The sequence below is a fragment of the Hyla sarda genome, chromosome 9 (assembly GCF_029499605.1).
Source record: "Hyla sarda isolate aHylSar1 chromosome 9, aHylSar1.hap1, whole genome shotgun sequence".
In the NCBI taxonomy this organism is placed as follows: Eukaryota; Metazoa; Chordata; class Amphibia; order Anura; family Hylidae; genus Hyla; species Hyla sarda.
In genome coordinates, this window is record NC_079197.1 from 19,545 (window position 1) to 44,187 (window position 24,643).

Below are 24,643 nucleotides of genomic sequence, written 5' to 3' on the forward strand. Positions count from 1 at the left end.
CTGATCTCCAGGATGGAGATATTAGAGAGATTCCCCCCACCCCGCCACATGTCCTCTCCTGGAGATCAGCGTCGTCTCCCCCCGTCCTTTCCTGGGAATCAATGTCTCACCCTGTTCCCATCCATGTACAAGATATCAGCAGCGGTGGCTCAGTGGTTAGTATTATACGGTGGATCAGTGGTTAGTATTATATGGTGGCTCAGTGGTTCGTATTATATGGTGGCTCAGTGGTTAGTATTATACGGTGGCTCAGTGGTTAGCATTATATGGTGGCTCAGTGGTTAGTATTATATGGTGGATCAGTGGTTAGTATTATATGGTGGCTCAGTGGTTAGTATTATATGGTGGCTCAGTGGTTAGTATTATATGGTGGATCAGTGGTTAGTATTATATGGTGGCTCAGTGGTTAGTATTATACGGTGGATCAGTGGTTAGTATTATATGGTGGCTCAGTGGTTAGTATTATACGGTGGCTCATTGGTTAGTATTATATGGTGGCTCAGTGGTTAGTATTATACGGTGGATCAGTGGTTAGTATTATACGGTGGCTCAGTGGTTAGTATTATATGGTGGCTCAGTGGTTAGTATTATATGGTGGATCAGTGGTTAGTATTATATGGTGGATCAGTGGTTAGTATTATACGGTGGATCAGTGGTTAGTATTATATGGTGGATCAGTGGTTAGTATTATATGGTGGATCAGTGGTTAGTATTATACAGGGGTCAGTGGTTAGTATTATACAGGGGTCAGTGATTAGTATTATACGGTGGATCAGTGGTTAGTATTATACGGTGGATCAGTGGTTAGTATTATATGGTGGCTCAGTGGTTAGCATTATATGGTGGCTCAGCGGTTAGCATTAGATGGTGGCTCAGTGGTTAGTATTAGATGGTGGATCAGTGGTTAGTACTATACGGTGGCTCAGTGGTTAGTATTATACGGTGGATCAGTGGTTAGCATTAGATGGTGGATCAGTGGTTAGCATTAGATGGTGGATCAGTGGTTAGTATTATATGGTGGATCAGTGGTTAGTATTATATGGTGGATCAGTGGTTAGTATTTTATGGTGGATCAGTGGTTAGCATTATATGGTGGATCAGTGGTTAGCATTATATGGTGGATCAGTGGTTAGTATTATACGGTGGCTCAGTGGTTAGTATTATACGGTGGCTCAGTGGTTAGTATTATATGGTGGATCAGTGGTTAGCATTATATGGTGGATCAGTGGTTAGTATTATATGGTGGCTCAGTGGTTAGTATTATATGGTGGATCAGTGGTTAGTATTTTATGGTGGATCAGTGGTTAGTATTTTATGGTGGATCAGTGGTTAGTATTATATGGTGGCTCAGTGGTTAGTATTATATGGTGGATCAGTGGTTAGTATTATATGGTGGATCAGTGGTTAGCATTATATGGTGGATCAGTGGTTAGTATTATACGGTGGATCAGTGGTTAGTATTATATGGTGGATCAGTGGTTAGTATTTTATGGTGGATCAGTGGTTAGCATTATATGGTGGATCAGTGGTTAGCATTATATGGTGGATCAGTGGTTAGCATTATTTGCCTTGCAGTGTTTTCAGTGTTTGTGTGGCTCTGGGATTGTGGGACCCAGTGGGGACAGTTCCGGGGTCCTAATCTCTGCACACCGCTGCGGAACAGGTCGGCAACAATATTAATGGAAAAATCAATAATTACCGTATTCCTTTGTTCTGGGCGATGACATGAAGAGAGATCTTGGAGAGCGCGGAGATGACCTGAAAGACAAACGAGCGTCACCAATAATAATCCCGTACAGACCGACATTATCATTATACAGATTACAGGGCGTATATCCAGGAGGACGGCAACTTACATCTCTGCTTGCTGTCAGCACCTGGAAACATTCACTCCTTCACATAGAGGTGCCGGAGAGCAGGAGGTAGGGGCCCCGAAAGCGGGAGGTTTGGCGCCAGGGGGCGGGAGGAGGGGGCGCCAGAGAGCGGGAGGAGGGGGCGCCAGAGAGCGGGAGGTGGGGGCGCCAGAGGGCGGGAGGTGGGGGCGCCAGAGGGCGGGAGGTGGGGGCGCCAGGGGGCGGGAGGTGTTGGCCCCGAGAGCGGGAGGTGGGGGCGCCAGGGGGCAGGAGATGTGGGCCCCGAGAGCGGGAGGTGGGGGCGCCAGGGGGCGCCAGGGGGCAGGAGGAGGGGGCGCCAGGGGGCAGGAGGAGGGGGCGCCAGGGGGCAGGAGGAGGGGGCGCCAGGGGGCAGGAGGAGGGGGCGCCAGGGGGCGGTAAGTGGTGCTGGAGAGCAGGAGGGGGTGAGACTTTTCAGATACCATGGTGGCAGTTACTTATGAGGCTGCACTGGCGGCCATATTGAATGTCACCTGACTCCTGGACACATGTGAGTATGGTCCATTTAATCAGACGATCTGCTGCGTAGTGACGGGTGATAGACGCCGAACCGGAGGAGATTTACAATATGAGAATATTCACCTTCACTGCTGATCATATACAGAGGAGGAAATATTATATCCCACCGAGAGCAGCGGCGCCAAATATACCCCCCATATCTCCAATACATATCACCCCCCCATATCACCACGACATATATCACCCCCCCATATCACCACGACATATCCCCCCCATATCACCACGACATATATCACCCCCCCAATCACCACGACATATATCACCCCCCCATATCACTACGACATATATCACCCCCCATATCACTACGACATATATCACCCCCCTCCCATATCACCACGACATATATCACCCCCCATATCACTACGACATATATCACCCACTCCCATATCACTACGACATATATCACCCCCTCCCATATCACCACGACATATATCACCCCCCCCCATATCACAACGATATATCACCCCCCCATATCACCACGACATATCCCCCCCATATCACCACGACATATATCACCCCCCCCCATATCACAACGATATATCACCCCCCCATATCACCACGACATATATCACCCCCCCATATCACCACGACATATATCACCCCCCCATATCACAACATATATCCTCCCCATATCACCACGATATATCCCCCCCATATCACAACATATATCCCCCCATATCACCACGACATATATCCCCCCCCATATCACAACAATATATCCCCCCCCCATATCACCACATATATCCCCCCCATATCACCACGATATATCCCCCCCCCTTATCACCACGATATATCACCCCCCATATCACCACGATATATATCATCCCCCCCCACATCACCACGATATATATCACCCCCCATATCACCACAACATACATCACCCCCCCATATCACCCCCCATATATCACCACGACATATATCACCCCCCCATATCACAACGATATATCACCCCCCCATATCACCACGACATATCCCCCCCCATATCACCACGATATATCCCCCCCATATCACCACGATATATATCCCCCCCCATATCACTACGACATATATCAACCCCCCATATCACAGCAATATATCCCCCCCATATCACAACAATATATCCCCCCCCATATCACAACAATATATCCCCCCCATATCACCACGATATATCCCCCCCATATCACCACGATATATATCCCCCCCATATCACTACAATATATCCCCCCCCATATCACAACAATATATCCCCCCCCATATCACAACAATATATCCCCCCCCATATCCCAACATATATCCCCCCCCATATCACCACGATATATCCCCCCCATATCACACACGATATATATCCCCCCCCATATCACTACAATATATCCCCCCCCATATCACAACAATATATCCCCCCCCATATCACAACAATATATCCCCCCCCATATCCCAACATATATCCCCCCCCATATCCCAACATATATCCCCCCCCATATCACCACGATATATCCCCCCCATATCACCACGATATATATCACCCCCCCCATATCACCACGACATATATCACCCCCCCCATATCACCACGATATATCCCCCCCCATATCACCACGACATATATCACCCCCCCATATCACCACGACATATATCACCCCCCCATATCACCACGACATATATCACCCCCTCATATCACCACGACATATATCACCCCCCCCATATCACCACAACATATATCACCCCCCCATATCACCACGACATATATCACCCCCCCATATCACCACGACATATATCACCCCCCCCCATATCACCACGACATATATCACCCCCCCCATATCACCACAACATATATCCCCCCCCCATATCACCACAACATATATCACCCCCCCCCCATATCACCACAACATATATCCCCCCCCATATCACCCCCCCCATATCACCACAACATATATCACCCCCCCCATATCACCACGATATATCCCCCCCCCATATCACCACAACATATATCACCCCCCCCCATATCACCACGATATATATCACCCCCCCCATATCACCACGATATATATCACCCCCCCCCATATCACCACAACATATATCACCCCCCCCCTATCAACACGATATATATCACCCCCCCCCCCCCCCCCCCCCCCCGTCAGCAGCCCATGTGGACGGCCCCTCCAGGATTTCCCATCACTGCAGTCACATAACGAGGCTTCATGGTCTCACAGGCGGCAGACGCATCACTGTCAGGAGAGATGGCACCGAGTCCCCAACACAACGCTCCCGACTCTGCTACATATTAAAGCGACAGATCACACCTGCTCTCCCCGTTCAGTCCTGCGAGGGGCGCTAACACTTACTCTGTATAACAGAGCGGAGTATGTGTTATATATGCAGGAGCGCGATCACATGGTGCGCGAGGATTTCGTGCAGGAATCTTTCTGCTCCAGTGGAAAATCCTTATAAATAAATGATTACAATTATCTGGGGGCGGCGGATCATCACCGCCATGAAATATTCATCCCGCACCCCGGGCGCCGCCACGTCTGGTCACGGAGCTGAGTGATCCCGCCACATAATAAACACCCCTCCACCTGCTGTATACTGCAGCTCTATCATCTATGAGAAGACATTACAGCTACTGCTCTAACCCTCCACCATACTGTATACTGCAGCTCTATCATCTATAAGAAGACATTACAGCTACTGCTCTAACCCTCCACCTGCTGTATACTGCAGCTCTATCATCTATAAGAAGACATTACAGCTACTGCTCTAACCCTCCACCATACTGTATACTGCAGCTCTATCATCTATAAGAAGACATTACAGCTACTGCTCTAACCCTCCACCATGCTGTATACTGCAGCTCTATCATCTATAAGAAGACATTACAGCTACTGCTCTAACCCTCAACCATACTGTATACTGCAGCTCTATCATCTATAAGAAGACATTACAGCTACTGCTCTAACCCTCCACCATACTGTATACTGCAGCTCTATCATCTATAAGAAGACATTACAGCTACTGCTCTAACCCTGCACCATGCTGTACACTGCAGCTCTATCATCTATCAGAAGACATTACAGCTACTGCTCTAACCCTCCACCATACTGTATACTGCAGCTCTATCATCTATAAGAAGACATTACAGCTACTGCTCTAACCCTCCACCATACTGTATACTGCAGCTCTATCATCTATAAGAAGACATTACAGCTACTGCTCTAACCCTCCACCATACTGTATACTGCAGCTCTATCATCTGAGAAGACATTACAGCTACTGCTCTAACCCTCCACCTGCTGTATACTGCAGCTCTATCATCTATAAGAAGACATTACAGCTACTGCTCTAACCCTCCACCATACTGTATACTGCAGCTCTATCATCTATAAGAAGACATTACAGCTGCTGCTCTACCCCCTCCTCCATACTGTATACTGCAGCTCTATCATCTATAAGAAGACATTACAGCTACTGCTCTAACCCTCCACCATACTGTATACTGCAGCTCCATCATCTATAAGAAGACATTACAGCTACTGCTCTAACCCTGCACCATGCTGTATACTGCAGCTCTATCATCTATGAGAAGACATTACAGCTACTGCTTTAACCCTCCACCATGCTGTACACTGCAGCTCTATCATCTATGAGAAGACATTACAGCTACTGCTCTAACCCTCCACCTGCTGTATACTGCAGCTCTATCATCTATGAGAAGACATTACAGCTACTGCTCTAACCTCCACCTGCTGTACACTGCAGCTCTATCATCTGAGAAGACATTACAGCTGCTGCTCTAACCCTCCACCATACTGTATTACTGCAGCTCTATCATCTACGAGAAGACATTACAGCTACTGCTCTAACCATCCACCATGCTGTATACTGCAGCTCTATCATCTACGAGAAGACATTACAGCTACTGCTCTAACCCTCCACCATGCTGTACACTGCAGCTCTATCATCTATGATAAGACATTACAGCTGCTGCTCTAACCCTCCACCATGCTGTACACTGCAGCTCTATCATCTATAAGAAGACATTACAGCTGCTGCTCTAACCCTCCACCATGCTGTACACTGCAGCTCTATTATCTATAAGAAGACATTACAGCTGCTGCTCTAACCCTCCACCATACTGTACACTGCAGCTCTATCATCTATAAGAAGACATTACAGCTACTGCTCTAACCCTCCACCATGCTGTACACTGCAGCTCTATCATCTATGAGAAGACATTACAGCTACTGCTCTAACCCTCCACCATACTGTATACTGCAGCTCTATCATCTATAAGAAGACATTACAGCTACTGCTCTAACCCTCCACCATGCTGTACACTGCAGCTCTATCATCTATGAGAAGACATTACAGCTGCTGCTCTACCCCTCCTCCATGCTGTACACTGCAGCTCTATCATCTATAAGAAGACATTACAGCTACTGCTCTAACCCTCCACCATGCTGTACACTGCAGCTCTATCATCTATAAGAAGACATTACAGCTGCTGCTCTAACCCTCCACCATGCTGTACACTGCAGCTCTATCATCTATAAGAAGACATTACAGCTACTGCTCTAACCCTCCACCATGCTGTATACTGCAACTCTATCATCTATGAGAAGACATTACAGCTACTGCTCTACCCCTCCTCCATGCTGTACACTGCAGCTCTATCATCTATAAGAAGACATTACAGCTACTGCTCTAACCCTCCACCATACTGTACACTGCAGCTCCATTCTCTATAAGAAGACATTACAGCTGCTGCTCTAACCCTGCACCATGCTGTATACTGCAGCTCTATCATCTGGGAAGACATTACAGCTGCTGCTCTAACCCTCCACCATGCTGTACACTGCAGCTCTATCATCTATAAGAAGACATTACAGCTGCTGCTCTAACCCTCCACCATACTGTATACTGCAGCTCTATCATCTGAGAAGACATTACAGCTGCTGCTCTAACCCTCCACCATGCTGTACACTGCAGCTCTATCATCTATAAGAAGACATTACAGCTACTGCTCTAACCCTCCACCATGCTGTACACTGCAGCTCTATCATCTATGAGAAGACATTACAGCTACTGCTCTAACCCTCCACCATACTGTATACTGCAGCTCTATCTATAAGAAGACATTACAGCTGCTGCTCTAACCCTCCACCATACTGTACACTGCAGCTCCATTCTCTATAAGAAGACATTACAGCTGCTGCTCTAACCCTGCACCATGCTGTATACTGCAGCTCTATCATCTGAGAAGACATTACAGCTGCTGCTCTAACCCTCCACCATGCTGTACACTGCAGCTCTATCATCTATAAGAAGACATTACAGCTACTGCTCTAACCCTCCACCATGCTGTACACTGCAGCTCTATCATCTATGAGAAGACATTACAGCTACTGCTCTACCCCTCCACCATACTGTATACTGCAGCTCTATCATCTATAAGAAGACATTACAGCTACTGCTCTAACCCTCCACCATGCTGTATACTGCAGCTCTATCATCTATAAGAAGACATTACAGCTACTGCTCTAACCCTCCACCATACTGTACACTGCAGCTCTATCATCTATAAGAAGACATTACAGCTGCTGCTCTAACCCTGCACCATGCAGTATACTGCAGCTCTATCATCTGAGAAGACATTACAGCTGCTGCTCTAACCCTCCACCATGCTGTACACTGCAGCTCTATCATCTATGAGAACACATTACAGCTACTGCTCTAACCCTCCACCATGCTGTACACTGCAGCTCTATCATCTATAAGAAGACATTACAGCTGCTGCTCTAACCCCCCACCATGCTGTACACTGCAGCTCTATCATCTATGAGAAGACATTACAGCTACTGCTCTAACCCTCCACCATACTGTATACTGCAGCTCTATCATCTATAAGAAGACATTAAAGCTACTGCTCTAACCCTCCACCATGCTGTATACTGCAGCTCTATCATCTGAGAAGACATTACAGCTGCTGCTCTAACCCTCCACCATGCTGTACACTGCAGCTCTATCATCTATAAGAAGACATTACAGCTACTGCTCTAACCCTCCACCATACTGTACACTGCAGCTCCATCATCTATAAGAAGACATTACAGCTGCTGCTCTAACCCTGCACCATGCTGTATACTGCAGCTCTCTCATCTATAAGAAGACATTACAGCTACTGCTCTAACCCTCCACCATGCTGTACACTGCAGCTCTATTATCTATAAGAAGACATTACAGCTGCTGCTCTAACCCTCCACCATACTGTATACTGCAGCTCTATCATCTATAAGAAGACATTACAGCTACTGCTCTAACCCTCCACCATGCTGTACACTGCAGCTCTATTATCTATAAGAAGACATTACAGCTGCTGCTCTAACCCTCCACCATACTGTACACTGCAGCTCTATCATCTATAAGAAGACATTACAGCTACTGCTCTAACCCTCCACCATGCTGTACACTGCAGCTCTATCATCTATGAGAAGACATTACAGCTACTGCTCTAACCCTCCACCATACTGTATACTGCAGCTCTATCATCTATAAGAAGACATTACAGCTACTGCTCTAACCCTCCACCATGCTGTACACTGCAGCTCTATTATCTATAAGAAGACATTACAGCTGCTGCTCTAACCCTCCACCATACTGTACATTGCAGCTCTATCATCTATAAGAAGACATTACAGCTACTGCTCTAACCCTCCACCATGCTGTACACTGCAGCTCTATCATCTATGAGAAGACATTACAGCTACTGCTCTAACCCTCCACCATACTGTATACTGCAGCTCTATCATCTATAAGAAGACATTACAGCTACTGCTCTAACCCTCCACCATACTGTATACTGCAGCTCTATCATCTATAAGAAGACATTACAGCTACTGCTCTAACCCTCCACCATGCTGTACACTGCAGCTCTATCATCTATGAGAAGACATTACAGCTGCTGCTCTAACCCTGCACCATGCTGTATACTGCAGCTCTATCATCTGGGAAGACATTACAGCTGCTGCTCTAACCCTCCACCATGCTGTACACTGCAGCTCTATCATCTATAAGAAGACATTACAGCTGCTGCTCTAACCCTCCACCATACTGTATACTGCAGCTCTATCATCTGAGAAGACATTACAGCTGCTGCTCTAACCCTCCACCATACTGTATACTGCAGCTCTATCATCTGAGAAGACATTACAGCTGCTGCTCTAACCCTCCACCATGCTGTACACTGCAGCTCTATCATCTATAAGAAGACATTACAGCTACTGCTCTAACCCTCCACCATGCTGTACACTGCAGCTCTATCATCTATGAGAAGACATTACAGCTACTGCTCTAACCCTCCACCATACTGTATACTGCAGCTCTATCATCTATAAGAAGACATTACAGCTGCTGCTCTAACCCTCCACCATACTGTACACTGCAGCTCTATCATCTGAGAAGACATTACAGCTACTGCTCTAACCCTGCACCATGCTGTATACTGCAGCTCTATCATCTGAGAAGACATTACAGCTGCTGCTCTAACCCTCCACCATGCTGTACACTGCAGCTCTATCATCTATAAGAAGACATTACAGCTACTGCTCTAACCCTCCACCATGCTGTACACTGCAGCTCTATCATCTATGAGAAGACATTACAGCTACTGCTCTACCCCTCCACCATACTGTATACTGCAGCTCTATCATCTATAAGAAGACATTACAGCTACTGCTCTAACCCTCCACCATGCTGTATACTGCAGCTCTATCATCTATAAGAAGACATTACAGCTACTGCTCTAACCCTCCACCATACTGTACACTGCAGCTCTATCATCTATAAGAAGACATTACAGCTGCTGCTCTAACCCTGCACCATGCAGTATACTGCAGCTCTATCATCTGAGAAGACATTACAGCTGCTGCTCTAACCCTCCACCATGCTGTACACTGCAGCTCTATCATCTATAAGAAGACATTACAGCTACTGCTCTAACCCTCCACCATGCTGTACACTGCAGCTCTATCATCTATGAGAACACATTACAGCTACTGCTCTAACCCTCCACCATACTGTACACTGCAGCTCTATCATCTATAAGAAGACATTACAGCTACTGCTCTAACCCCCCACCATGCTGTACACTGCAGCTCTATCATCTATGAGAAGACATTACAGCTACTGCTCTAACCCTCCACCATGCTGTACACTGCAGCTCTATCATCTATAAGAAGACATTACAGCTACTGCTCTAACCCCCCACCATGCTGTACACTGCAGCTCTATCATCTATGAGAAGACATTACAGCTACTGCTCTAACCCTCCACCATACTGTATACTGCAGCTCTATCATCTATAAGAAGACATTAAAGCTACTGCTCTAACCCTCCACCATGCTGTATACTGCAGCTCTATCATCTGAGAAGACATTACAGCTGCTGCTCTAACCCTCCACCATGCTGTACACTGCAGCTCTATCATCTATAAGAAGACATTACAGCTACTGCTCTAACCCTCCACCATACTGTACACTGCAGCTCCATCATCTATAAGAAGACATTACAGCTGCTGCTCTAACCCTGCACCATGCTGTATACTGCAGCTCTCTCATCTATAAGAAGACATTACAGCTACTGCTCTAACCCTCCACCATACTGTACACTGCAGCTCTATCATCTATGAGAAGACATTACAGCAGCTGCTCTAACCCTCCACCATACTGTATACTGCAGCTCTATCATCTATAAGAAGACATTACAGCTACTGCTCTAACCCTCCACCTGCTGTATACTGCAGCTCTATCATCTATAAGAAGACATTACAGCTACTGCTCTAACCCTCCACCATACTGTATACTGCAGCTCTATCATCTATAAGAAGACATTACAGCTGCTGCTCTAACCCTCCACCATGCTGTATACTGCAGCTCTATCATCTATAAGAAGACATTACAGCTACTGCTCTAACCCTCCACCATGCTGTACACTGCAGCTCTATCATCTATAAGAAGACATTACAGCTGCTGCTCTAACCCTCCACCATGCTGTATACTGCAGCTCTATCATCTATAAGACATTACAGCTACTGCTCTAACCCTCCACCATGCTGTACACTGCAGCTCTATCATCTATAAGAAGACATTACAGCTGCTGCTCTAACCCTCCACCATGATGTATACTGCAGCTCTATCATCTATAAGAAGACATTACAGCTACTGCTCTAACCCTCCACCATGCTGTATACTGCAGCTCTATCGTCTATAAGAAGACATTACAGCTACTGCTCTAACCCTGCACCATGCTGTACACTGCAGCTCTATCATCTATAAGAAGACATTACAGCTACTGCTCTAACCCTCCACCATGCTGTACACTGCAGCTCTATCATCTATAAGAAGACATTACAGCTGCTGCTCTAACCCTCCACCATTCTGTATACTGCAGCTCTATCATCTATAAGAAGACATTACAGCTACTGCTCTAACCTTCCACCATACTGTATACTGCAGCTCTATCATCTATAAGAAGACATTACAGCTACTGCTCTAACCTTCCACCATGCTGTATACTGCAGCTCTATCATCTATAAGAAGACATTACAGCTGCTGCTCTAACCCTCCACCATACTGTACACTGCAGCTCTATCATCTATAAGAAGACATTACAGCTACTACTCTAACCCTCCACCATACTGTATACTGCAGCTCTATCATCTATAAGAAGACATTACAGCTACTGCTCTAACCCTCCACCATACTGTATACTGCAGCTCTATCATCTATAAGAAGACATTACAGCTGCTGCTCTACCCCTCCTCCATGCTGTACACTGCAGCTCTATCATCTATGAGAAGACATTACAGCTACTGCTCTAACCCTCCACCATGCTGTACACTGCAGCTCTATCATCTATAAGAAGACATTACAGCTACTACTCTAACCCTCCACCATACTGTATACTGCAGCTCTATCATCTATGAGAAGACATTACAGCTACTGCTCTAACCCTCCACCATACTGTATACTGCAGCTCTATCATCTATAAGAAGACATTACAGCTGCTGCTCTACCCCTCCTCCATGCTGTACACTGCAGCTCTATCATCTATGAGAAGACATTACAGCTACTGCTCTAACCCTCCACCTGCTGTACACTGCAGCTCTATCATCTATAAGAAGACATTACAGCTACTACTCTAACCCTCCACCATACTGTATACTGCAGCTCTATCATCTATAAGAAGACATTACAGCTACTGCTCTAACCCTCCACCATACTGTATACTGCAGCTCTATCATCTATAAGAAGACATTACAGCTGCTGCTCTACCCCTCCTCCATGCTGTACACTGCAGCTCTATCATCTATAAGAAGACATTACAGCTGCTGCTCTACCCCTCCTCCATGCTGTATACTGCAGCTCCATCATCTACAAGAAGACATTACAGCTACTGCTCTAACCCCCCACCATGCTGTACACTGAAGCTCTATCATCTATGAGATGACATTACAGCTACTGCTCTAACCCTCCACCATGCTGTATACTGCAGCTCTATCATCTATGAGAAGAAATTACAGCTACTGCTCTAACCCTCCACCATGCTGTATACTGCAGCTCTATCATCTGAGAAGACATTACAGCTACTGCTCTAACCCTCCACCATACTGTACACTGCAGCTCTATCATCTGAGAAGACATTACAGCTACTGCTCTAACCCGCCACCATGCTGTATACTGCAGCTCTATCATCTATGAGAAGACATTGCAGCTACTGCTCTAACCTTCCACCATGCTGTACACTGCAGCTCCATCATCTATGAGAAGACATTACAGCTACTGCTCTAACCCTCCACCATGCTGTATACTGCAGCTCTATCATCTATGAGAAGACATTACAGCTACTGCTCTACCCCTCCTCCATGCTGTACACTGCAGCTCTATCATCTATGAGAAGATATTACAGCTGCTGCTCTAACCCTCCACCATACTGTAGCTCTATCATCTATGAGAAGACATTACAGCTACTGCTCTAACCCTCCACCTGCTGTATACTGCAGCTCTATCATCTATAAGAAGACATTACAGCTACTGCTCTAACCCTCCACCATGCTGTATACTGCAGCTCTATCATCTATGAGAAGACATTACAGCTACTGCTCTAACCCTCCACCATGCTGTATACTGCAGCTCTATCATCTATGAGAAGACATTACAGCTACTACTCTAACCCTCCACCATGCTGTATACTGCAGCTCCATCATCTACAAGAAGACATTACAGCTACTGCTCTAACCCTGCACCATGCTGTATACTGCAGCTCTATCATCTATAAGAAGACATTACAGCTACTGCTCTAACCTTCCACCATACTGTATACTGCAGCTCCATCATCTATGAGAAGACATTACAGCTACTGCTCTACCCCTCCTCCATGCTGTACACTGCAGCTCTATCATCTATGAGAAGACATTACAGCTGCTGCTCTAACCCTCCACCATACTGTACACTGCAGCTCTATCATCTATGAGAAGACATTACAGCTGCTGCTCTAACCCTCCACCATGCTCTACACTCCAGCTCTATCATCTATGAGAAGACAATACAGCTACTGCTCTAACCCTCCACCATACTGTATACTGCAGCTCTATCAACTATGAGAAGACATTACAGCTACTGCTCTAACCCTCCACCATGCTGTATACTGCAGCTCTATCATCTATAAGAAGATATTACAGCTGCTGCTCTAACCCTCCACCATGCTGTATACTGCAGCTCTATCATCTATGAGAAGACATTACAGCTGCTGCTCTAACCCTCCACCATACTGTATAATGCAGCTCTATCATCTATAAGAAGACATTTCAGCTACTGCTCTAACCCTCCACCATGCTGTATACTGCAGCTCTATCATCTATAAGAAGACATTACAGCTACTGCTCTAACCCTCCACCATACTGTATAATGCAGCTCTATCATCTATAAGAAGACATTTCAGCTACTGCTCTAACCCTCCACCATGCTGTACACTGAAGCTCTATGATCTATAAGAAGACATTACAGCTACTGCTCTAACCCTCCACCATGCTGTACACTGCAGCTCTATCATCTATAAGAAGACAATACAGCTACTGCTCTAACCTTCCACCATGCTGTATACTGCAGCTCTATCATCTATAAGAAGACAATACAGCTACTGCTCTAACCCTCCACCATGCTGTACACTGCAGCTCTATCATCTATAAGAAGACAATACAGCTACTGCTCTAACCTTCCACCATGCTGTAAACTGCAGCTCTATCATCTATAAGAAGACAATACAGCTACTGCTCTAACCCTCCACCATGCTGTACACTGCAGCTCTATCATCTATAAGAAGACATTACAGCTGCTGCTCTAACCCTCAACCATGCTGTACACTGCAGCTCTATAATCTGAGAAGACATTACAGCTACTACTCTAACCCTCCACCTGCTGTATACTGCAGCTCTATCATCTATGAGAAGACATTACAGCTACTGCTCTAACCCTCCACCATGCTGTATACTGCAGCTCTATCATCTATGAGAAGACATTACAGCTGCTGCTCTAACCTTCCACCTGCTGTACACTGCAGCTCTATCATCTATAAGAAGACATTACAGCTACTACTCTAACCCTCCACCATGCTGTACACTGCAGCTCTATCATCTATAAGAAGACATTACAGCTACTGCTCTAACCCTCCACCATACTGTGTACTGTAGCTCTATCATCTATGAGAAGACATTACAGCTACTGCTCTAACCCTCCACCATACTGTACACTGCAGCTCTATCATCTATGAGAAGACATTACAGCTACTGCTCTAACCCTCCACCATACTGTACACTGCAGCTCTATCATCTATAAGAAGACATTACAGCTACTGCTCTAACCCTGCACCATGCTGTATACTGCAGCTCTATCATCTACAAGAAGACATTACAGCTACTGCTCTAACCCTCCACCATGCTGTACACTGCAGCTCTATCATCTATGAGAAGACATTACAGCTACTGCTCTAACCCTCCACCATGCTGTACACTGAAGCTCTATCATCTACAAGAAGACATTACAGCTGCTGCTCTAACCCTCCACCATGCTGTATACTGCAGCTCTATCATCTATGAGAAGACATTACAGCTACTGCTCTAACCCTCCACCATACTGTACACTGCAGCTCTATCATCTATGAGAAGACATTACAGCTACTGCTCTAACCCTCCACCATACTGTATACTGCAGCTCTATCATCTATAAGAAGACATTACAGCTACTGCTCTAACCCTCCACCATGCTGTACACTGCAAATCTATCATCTATGAGAAGACATTACAGCTGCTGCTCTAACCCTCCACCATACTGTATACTGCAGCTCTATCATCTATAAGAAGACATTACAGCTACTGCTCTAACCCTCCACCATGCTGTACACTGCAAATCTATCATCTATGAGAAGACATTACAGCTACTGCTCTAACCCTCCAACATGCTGTATACTGCAGCTCTATCATCTATCAGAAGACATTACAGCTACTGCTCTAACCCTCCACCATGCTGTATACTGCAGCTCTATCATCTATGAGAAGACATTACAGCTAATGCTCTAACCCTCCACCTGCTGTATACTGCAGCTCTATCATCTATAAGAAGACATTACAGCTACTACTCTAACCCTCCACCATGCTGTATACTGCAGCTCCATCATCTACAAGAAGACATTACAGCTACTGCTCTAACCCTGCACCATGCTGTATACTGCAGCTCTATCATCTATAAGAAGACATTACAGCTACTGCTCTAACCTTCCACCATGCTGTATACTGCAGCTCCATCATCTATGAGAAGACATTACAGCTACTGCTCTACCCCTCCTCCATGCTGTACACTGCAGCTCTATCATCTATGAGAAGACATTACAGCTGCTGCTCTAACCCTCCACCATACTGTACACTGCAGCTCTATCATCTATGAGAAGACATTACAGCTGCTGCTCTAACCCTCCACCATGCTCTACACTCCAGCTCTATCATCTATGAGAAGACAATACAGCTACTGCTCTAACCCTCCACCATACTGTATACTGCAGCTCTATCATCTATGAGAAGACATTACAGCTACTGCTCTAACCCTCCACCATGCTGTATACTGCAGCTCTATCATCTATAAGATGATATTACAGCTGCTGCTCTAACCCTCCACCATGCTGTATACTGCAGCTCTATCATCTATGAGAAGACATTACAGCTGCTGCTCTAACCCTCCACCATACTGTATACTGCAGCTCTATCATCTATAAGAAGACATTACAGCTACTGCTCTAACCCTCCACCATGCTGTACACTGCAGCTCTATCATCTATGAGAAGACATTACAGCTGCTGCTCTAACCCTCCACCATACTGTATACTGCAGCTCTATCATCTATGAGAAGACATTACAGCTGCTGCTCTAACCCTCCACCATACTGTATACTGCAGCTCCATCATCTATAAGAAGACATTACAGCTGTTGCTCTAACCCTCCACCATGCTGTACACTGCAGCTCTATCATCTATGAGAAGACATTACAGCTGCTGCTCTAACCCTCCACCATACTGTACACTGCAGCTCTATCATCTATAAGAAGACATTACAGCTGCTGCTCTAACCCTCCACCATACTGTATACTGCAGCTCTATCATCTATGAGAAGACATTACAGCTACTGCTCTAACCCTCCCCCAAGCTGTACACTGCAGCTCTATCATCTATGAGAAGACATTACAGCTACTGCTCTAACCCTCCACCATACTGTATACTGCAGCTCTATCATCTATAAGAAGACATTACAGCTACTGCTCTAACCCTCCACCATGCTGTACACTGCAAATCTATCATCTATGAGAAGACATTACAGCTACTGCTCTAACCCTCCAACATGCTGTATACTGCAGCTCTATCATCTATCAGAAGACATTACAGCTACTGCTCTAACCCTCCACCATGCTGTATACTGCAGCTCTATCATCTATGAGAAGACATTACAGCTACTGCTCTAACCCTCCACCTGCTGTATACTGCAGCTCTATCATCTATAAGAAGACATTACAGCTACTACTCTAACCCTCCACCATGCTGTATACTGCAGCTCCATCATCTACAAGAAGACATTACAGCTACTGCTCTAACCCTGCACAATGCTGTATACTGCAGCTCTATCATCTATAAGAAGACATTACAGCTACTGCTCTAACCCTCCACCATACTGTACACTGCAGCTCCATCATCTATAAGAAGACATTACAGCTGCTGCTCTAACCCTGCACCATGCTGTACACTGCAGCTCTATCATCTATAAGAAGACATTACAGCTGCTGCTCTAACCCTCCACCATGCTGTATACTGCAGCTCTATCATCTATGAGAAGACATTACAGCTACTGCTCTAACCCTCCACCATACTGTACACTGCAGCTCCATCATCTATGAGAAGACCTTACAGCTGTTGCTCTAACCCTCCACCATGCTGTACACTGCAGCTCTATCATCTATGAGAAGACATTACAGCTGCTGCTCTAACCCTCCACCATACTGTACACTGCAGCTCTATCATCTATAAGAAGACATTACAGCTGCTGCTCTAACCCTCCACCATACTGTATACTGCAGCTCTATCATCTATGAGAAGACATTACAGCTACTGCTCTAACCCTCCCCCAAGCTGTACACTGCAGCTCTATCATCTATGAGAAGACATTACAGCTACTGCTCTAACCCTCCACCATACTGTATACTGCAGCTCTATCATCTATAAGAAGACATTACAGCTACTGCTCTAACCCTCCACCATGCTGTACACTGCAAATCTATCATCTATGAGAAGACATTACAGCTACTGCTCTAACCCTCCAACATGCTGTATACTGCAGCTCTATCATCTATCAGAAGACATTACAGCTACTGCTCTAACCCTCCACCATGCTGTATACTGCAGCTCTATCATCTATGAGAAGACATTACAGCTACTGCTCTAACCCTCCACCTGCTGTATACTGCAGCTCTATCATCTATAAGAAGACATTACAGCTACTACTCTAACCCTCCACCATGCTGTATACTGCAGCTCCATCATCTACAAGAAGACATTACAGCTACTGCTCTAACCCTGCACAATGCTGTATACTGCAGCTCTATCATCTATAAGAAGACATTACAGCTACTGCTCTAACCTTCCACCATGCTGTATACTGCAGCTCCATCATCTATGAGAAGACATTACAGCTACTGCTCTACCCCTCCTCCATGCTGTACACTGCAGCTCTATCATCTATGAGAAGACATTACAGCTGCTGCTCTAACCCTCCATCATGCTGTATACTGCAGCTCTATCATCTATAAGAAGATATTACAGCTGCTGCTCTAACCCTCCACCATGCTGTATACTGCAGCTCTATCATCTATGAGAAGACATTACAGCTGCTGCTCTAACCCTCCACCATACTGTATACTGCAGCTCTATCATCTATAAGAAGACATTACAGCTACTGCTCTAACCCTCCACCATACTGTACACTGCAGCTCCATCATCTATAAGAAGACATTACAGCTGCTGCTCTAACCCTGCACCATGCTGTATACTGCAGCTCTATCATCTATAAGAAGACATTACAGCTACTGCTCTAACCCTCCACCATGCTGTACACTGCAGCTCTATCATCTATAAGAAGACATTACAGCTACTGCTCTAACCCTCCACCTGCTGTATACTGCAGCTCTATCATCTATGAGAAGACCTTACAGCTGTTGCTCTAACCCTCCACCATGCTGTACACTGCAGCTCTATCATCTATGAGAAGACATTACAGCTGCTGCTCTAACCCTCCACCATACTGTACACTGCAGCTCTATCATCTATAAGAAGACATTACAGCTGCTGCTCTAACCCTCCACCATACTGTATACTGCAGCTCTATCATCTATGAGAAGACATTACAGCTACTGCTCTAACCCTCCCCCAAGCTGTACACTGCAGCTCTATCATCTATGAGAAGACATTACAGCTACTGCTCTAACCCTCCACCATACTGTATACTGCAGCTCTATCATCTATAAGAAGACATTACAGCTACTGCTCTAACCCTCCACCTGCTGTATACTGCAGCTCTATCATCTATAAGAAGACATTACAGCTACTGCTCTAACCCTCCACCATGCTGTATACTGCAACTCTATCATCTATGAGAAGACATTACAGCTACTGCTCTAACCCTCCAACATGCTGTATACTGCAGCTCTATCATCTATCAGAAGACATTACAGCTACTGCTCTAACCCTCCACCTGCTGTATACTGCAGTTCTATCCTCTGAGAAGACATTACAGCTACTGCTCTAACCCTCCACCTGCTGTATACTGCAGCTCTATCATCTATGAGAAGACAATACAGCTACTGCTCTAACCCTCCACCATGCTGTACACTGCAGCTCTATCATCTATGATAAGACATTACAGCTGCTGCTCTAACCCTCCACCATGCTGTACACTGAAGCTCTATCATCTACAAGAAGACATTACAGCTGCTGCTCTAACCCTCCACCATGCTGTATACTGCAGCTCTATCATCTATGAGAAGACATTACAGCTACTGCTCTAACCCTCCACCATACTGTACACTGCAGCTCCATCATCTATGAGAAGACCTTACAGCTGTTGCTCTAACCCTCCACCATGCTGTACACTGCAGCTCTATCATCTATGATAAGACATTACAGCTACTGCTCTAACCCTCCACCTGCTGTATACTGCAGCTCTATCATCTATGAGAAGACATTACAGCTACTGCTCTAACCCTCCACCATGCTGTACACTGAAGCTCTATCATCTACAAGAAGACATTACAGCTGCTGCTCTAACCCTCCACCATGCTGTATACTGCAGCTCTATCATCTATGAGAAGACATTACAGCTACTGCTCTAACCCTCCACCATACTGTATACTGCAGCTCCATCATCTATGAGAAGACCTTACAGCTGTTGCTCTAACCCTCCACCATGCTGTACACTGCAGCTCTATCATCTATGAGAAGACATTACAGCTGCTGCTCTAACCCTCCACCATACTGTACACTGCAGCTCTATCATCTATAAGAAGACATTACAGCTGCTGCTCTAACCCTCCCCCAAGCTGTACACTGCAACTCTATCATCTATGAGAAGACATTACAGCTACTGCTTTAACCCTCCAACATGCTGTATACTGCAGCTCTATCATCTATCAGAAGACATTACAGCTACTGCTCTAACCCTCCACCTGCTGTATACTGCAGCTCTATCATCTATAAGAAGACATTACAGCTGCTGCTCTAACCCTCCCCCAAGCTGTACACTGCAACTCTATCATCTATGAGAAGACATTACAGCTACTGCTTTAACCCTCCAACATGCTGTATACTGCAGCTCTATCATCTATCAGAAGACATTACAGCTACTGCTCTAACCCTCCACCTGCTGTATACTGCAGCTCTATCATCTATAAGAAGACATTACAGCTACTACTCTAACCTTCCACCTGCTGTATACTGCAGCTCTATCCTCTGAGAAGACATTACAGCTACTGCTCTAACCCTCCACCTGCTGTATACTGCAGCTCTATCATCTATGAGAAGACAATACAGCTACTACTCTAACCCTCCACCATGCTGTATACTGCAGCTCCATCATCTACAAGAAGACATTACAGCTACTGCTCTAACCCTGCACCATGCTGTATACTGCAGCTCTATCATCTATAAGAAGACATTACAGCTACTGCTCTAACCCTCCACCATACTGTATACTGCAGCTCTATCATCTATAAGAAGACATTACAGCTGCTGCTCTACCCCTCCTCCATGCTGTACACTGAAGCTCTATCATCTATGAGAAGACATTACAGCTACTGCTCTAACCCTCCACCTGCTGTACACTGCAGCTCTATCATCTATAAGAAGACATTACAGCTACTACTCTAACCCTCCACCATACTGTATACTGCAGCTCTATCATCTACGAGAAGACATTACAGCTACTGCTCTAACCCTCCACCATACTGTATACTGCAGCTCTATCATCTATAAGAAGACATTACAGCTGCTGCTCTACCCCTCCTCCATGCTGTACACTGCAGCTCTATCATCTGAGAAGACATTACAGCTGCTGCTCTACCCCTCCACCATACTGTATACTGCAGCTCCATCATCTACAAGAAGACATTACAGCTGCTGCTCTAACCATCCACCATACTGAATACTGCAGCTCTATCATCTGAGAAGACATTACAGCTACTGCTCTAACCCTCCACCATGCTGTATACTGCAGCTCTATCATCTATGAGAAGACATTACAGCTACTGCTCTAACCCTCCACCATACTGTATACTGCAGCTCTATCATCTATAAGAAGACATTACAGCTACTGCTCTAACCCTCCACCTGCTGTATACTGCAGCTCTATCATCTATAAGAAGACATTACAGCTACTGCTCTAACCCTCCACCATGCTGTATACTGCAGCTCTATCATCTATAAGAAGACATTACAGCTACTGCTCTAACCCTCCACCATGCTGTATACTGCAGCTCTATCATCTATAAGAAGACATTACAGCTACTGCTCTAACCCTCCACCATACTGTATACTGCAGCTCTATCATCTATAAGAAGACATTACAGCTACTGCTCTAACCCTCCACCATACTGTATACTGCAGCTCTATCATCTATAAGAAGACATTACAGCTACTGCTCTAACCCTGCACCATGCTGTATACTGCAGCTCTATCATCTATGAGAAGACATTACAGCTACTGCTTTAACCCTCCACCATGCTGTACACTGCAGCTCTATCATCTATGAGAAGACATTACAGCTACTGCTCTAACCCTCCACCTGCTGTATACTGCAGCTCTATCATCTATGAGAAGACATTACAGCTACTGCTCTAACCCTCCACCTGCTGTACACTGCAGCTCTATCATCTGAGAAGACATTACAGCTGCTGCTCTAACCCTCCACCATACTGTATACTGCAGCTCTATCATCTACGAGAAGACATTACAGCTACTGCTCTAACCATCCACCATGCTGTATACTGCAGCTCTATCATCTACGAGAAGACATTACAGCTACTGCTCTAACCCTTCACCATGCTGTACACTGCAGCTCTATCATCTATGATAAGACATTACAGCTGCTGCTCTAACCCTCCACCATGCTGTACACTGCAGCTCTATCATCTATAAGAAGACATTACAGCTGCTGCTCTAACCCTCCACCATGCTGTACACTGCAGCTCTATTATCTATAAGAAGACATTACAGCTGCTGCTCTAACCCTCCACCATACTGTACACTGCAGCTCTATCATCTATAAGAAGACATTACAGCTACTGCTCTAACCCTCCACCATGCTGTACACTGCAGCTCTATCATCTATGAGAAGACATTACAGCTACTGCTCTAACCCTCCACCATACTGTATACTGCAGCTCTATCATCTATAAGAAGACATTACAGCTACTGCTCTAACCCTCCACCATGCTGTACACTGCAGCTCTATCATCTATGAGAAGACATTACAGCTGCTGCTCTACCCCTCCTCCATGCTGTACACTGCAGCTCTATCATCTATAAGAAGACATTACAGCTACTGCTCTAACCCTCCACCATACTGTACACTGCAGCTCCATTCTCTATAAGAAGACATTACAGCTGCTGCTCTAACCCTGCACCATGCTGTATACTGCAGCTCTATCATCTGGGAAGACATTACAGCTGCTGCTCTAACCCTCCACCATGCTGTACACTGCAGCTCTATCATCTATAAGAAGACATTACAGCTGCTGCTCTAACCCTCCACCATACTGTATACTGCAGCTCTATCATCTGAGAAGACATTACAGCTACTGCTCTAACCCTCCACCATGCTGTACACTGCAGCTCTATCATCTATGAGAAGACATTACAGCTACTGCTCTAACCCTCCACCATACTGTATACTGCAGCTCTATCTATAAGAAGACATTACAGCTGCTGCTCTAACCCTCCACCATACTGTACACTGCAGCTCCATTCTCTATAAGAAGACATTACAGCTGCTGCTCTAACCCTGCACCATGCTGTATACTGCAGCTCTATCATCTGAGAAGACATTACAGCTGCTGCTCTAACCCTCCACCATGCTGTACACTGCAGCTCTATCATCTATAAGAAGACATTACAGCTACTGCTCTAACCCTCCACCATGCTGTACACTGCAGCTCTATCATCTATGAGAAGACATTACAGCTACTGCTCTACCCCTCCACCATACTGTATACTGCAGCTCTATCATCTATAAGAAGACATTACAGCTACTGCTCTAACCCTCCACCATGCTGTATACTGCAGCTCTATCATCTATAAGAAGACATTACAGCTACTGCTCTAACCCTCCACCATACTGTACACTGCAGCTCTATCATCTATAAGAAGACATTACAGCTGCTGCTCTAACCCTGCACCATGCAGTATACTGCAGCTCTATCATCTGAGAAGACATTACAGCTGCTGCTCTAACCCTCCACCATGCTGTACACTGCAGCTCTATCATCTATAAGAAGACATTACAGCTACTGCTCTAACCCTCCACCATGCTGTACACTGCAGCTCTATCATCTATGAGAACACATTACAGCTACTGCTCTAACCCTCCACCATGCTGTACACTGCAGCTCTATCATCTATAAGAAGACATTACAGCTGCTGCTCTAACCCCCCACCATGCTGTACACTGCAGCTCTATCATCTATGAGAAGACATTACAGCTACTGCTCTAACCCTCCACCATACTGTATACTGCAGCTCTATCATCTATAAGAAGACATTAAAGCTACTGCTCTAACCCTCCACCATGCTGTATACTGCAGCTCTATCATCTGAGAAGACATTACAGCTGCTGCTCTAACCCTCCACCATGCTGTACACTGCAGCTCTATCATCTATAAGAAGACATTACAGCTACTGCTCTAACCCTCCACCATACTGTACACTGCAGCTCCATCATCTATAAGAAGACATTACAGCTGCTGCTCTAACCCTGCACCATGCTGTATACTGCAGCTCTCTCATCTATAAGAAGACATTACAGCTACTGCTCTAACCCTCCACCATACTGTACACTGCAGCTCTATCATCTATGAGAAGACATTACAGCAGCTGCTCTAAGCCTCCACCATACTGTATACTGC

General features: G+C 45.6%; 1 protein-coding gene across 5 annotated transcripts in view; it reads right to left on the reverse strand.

Moving 5' to 3' along the window:
- Window positions 1-24,643, reverse strand: part of VAV2 (vav guanine nucleotide exchange factor 2) — a gene marked incomplete at its 3' end in the record, with an annotated part of 122,489 nt that overhangs the window by 16,096 nt on the left and 81,750 nt on the right. For all 5 annotated transcript variants that reach the window (XM_056538562.1, XM_056538561.1, XM_056538565.1 and 2 more), the window contains 1 exon segment: window positions 1,700-1,758. In XM_056538562.1, the coding sequence (XP_056394537.1) occupies window positions 1,700-1,758 (59 nt within the window).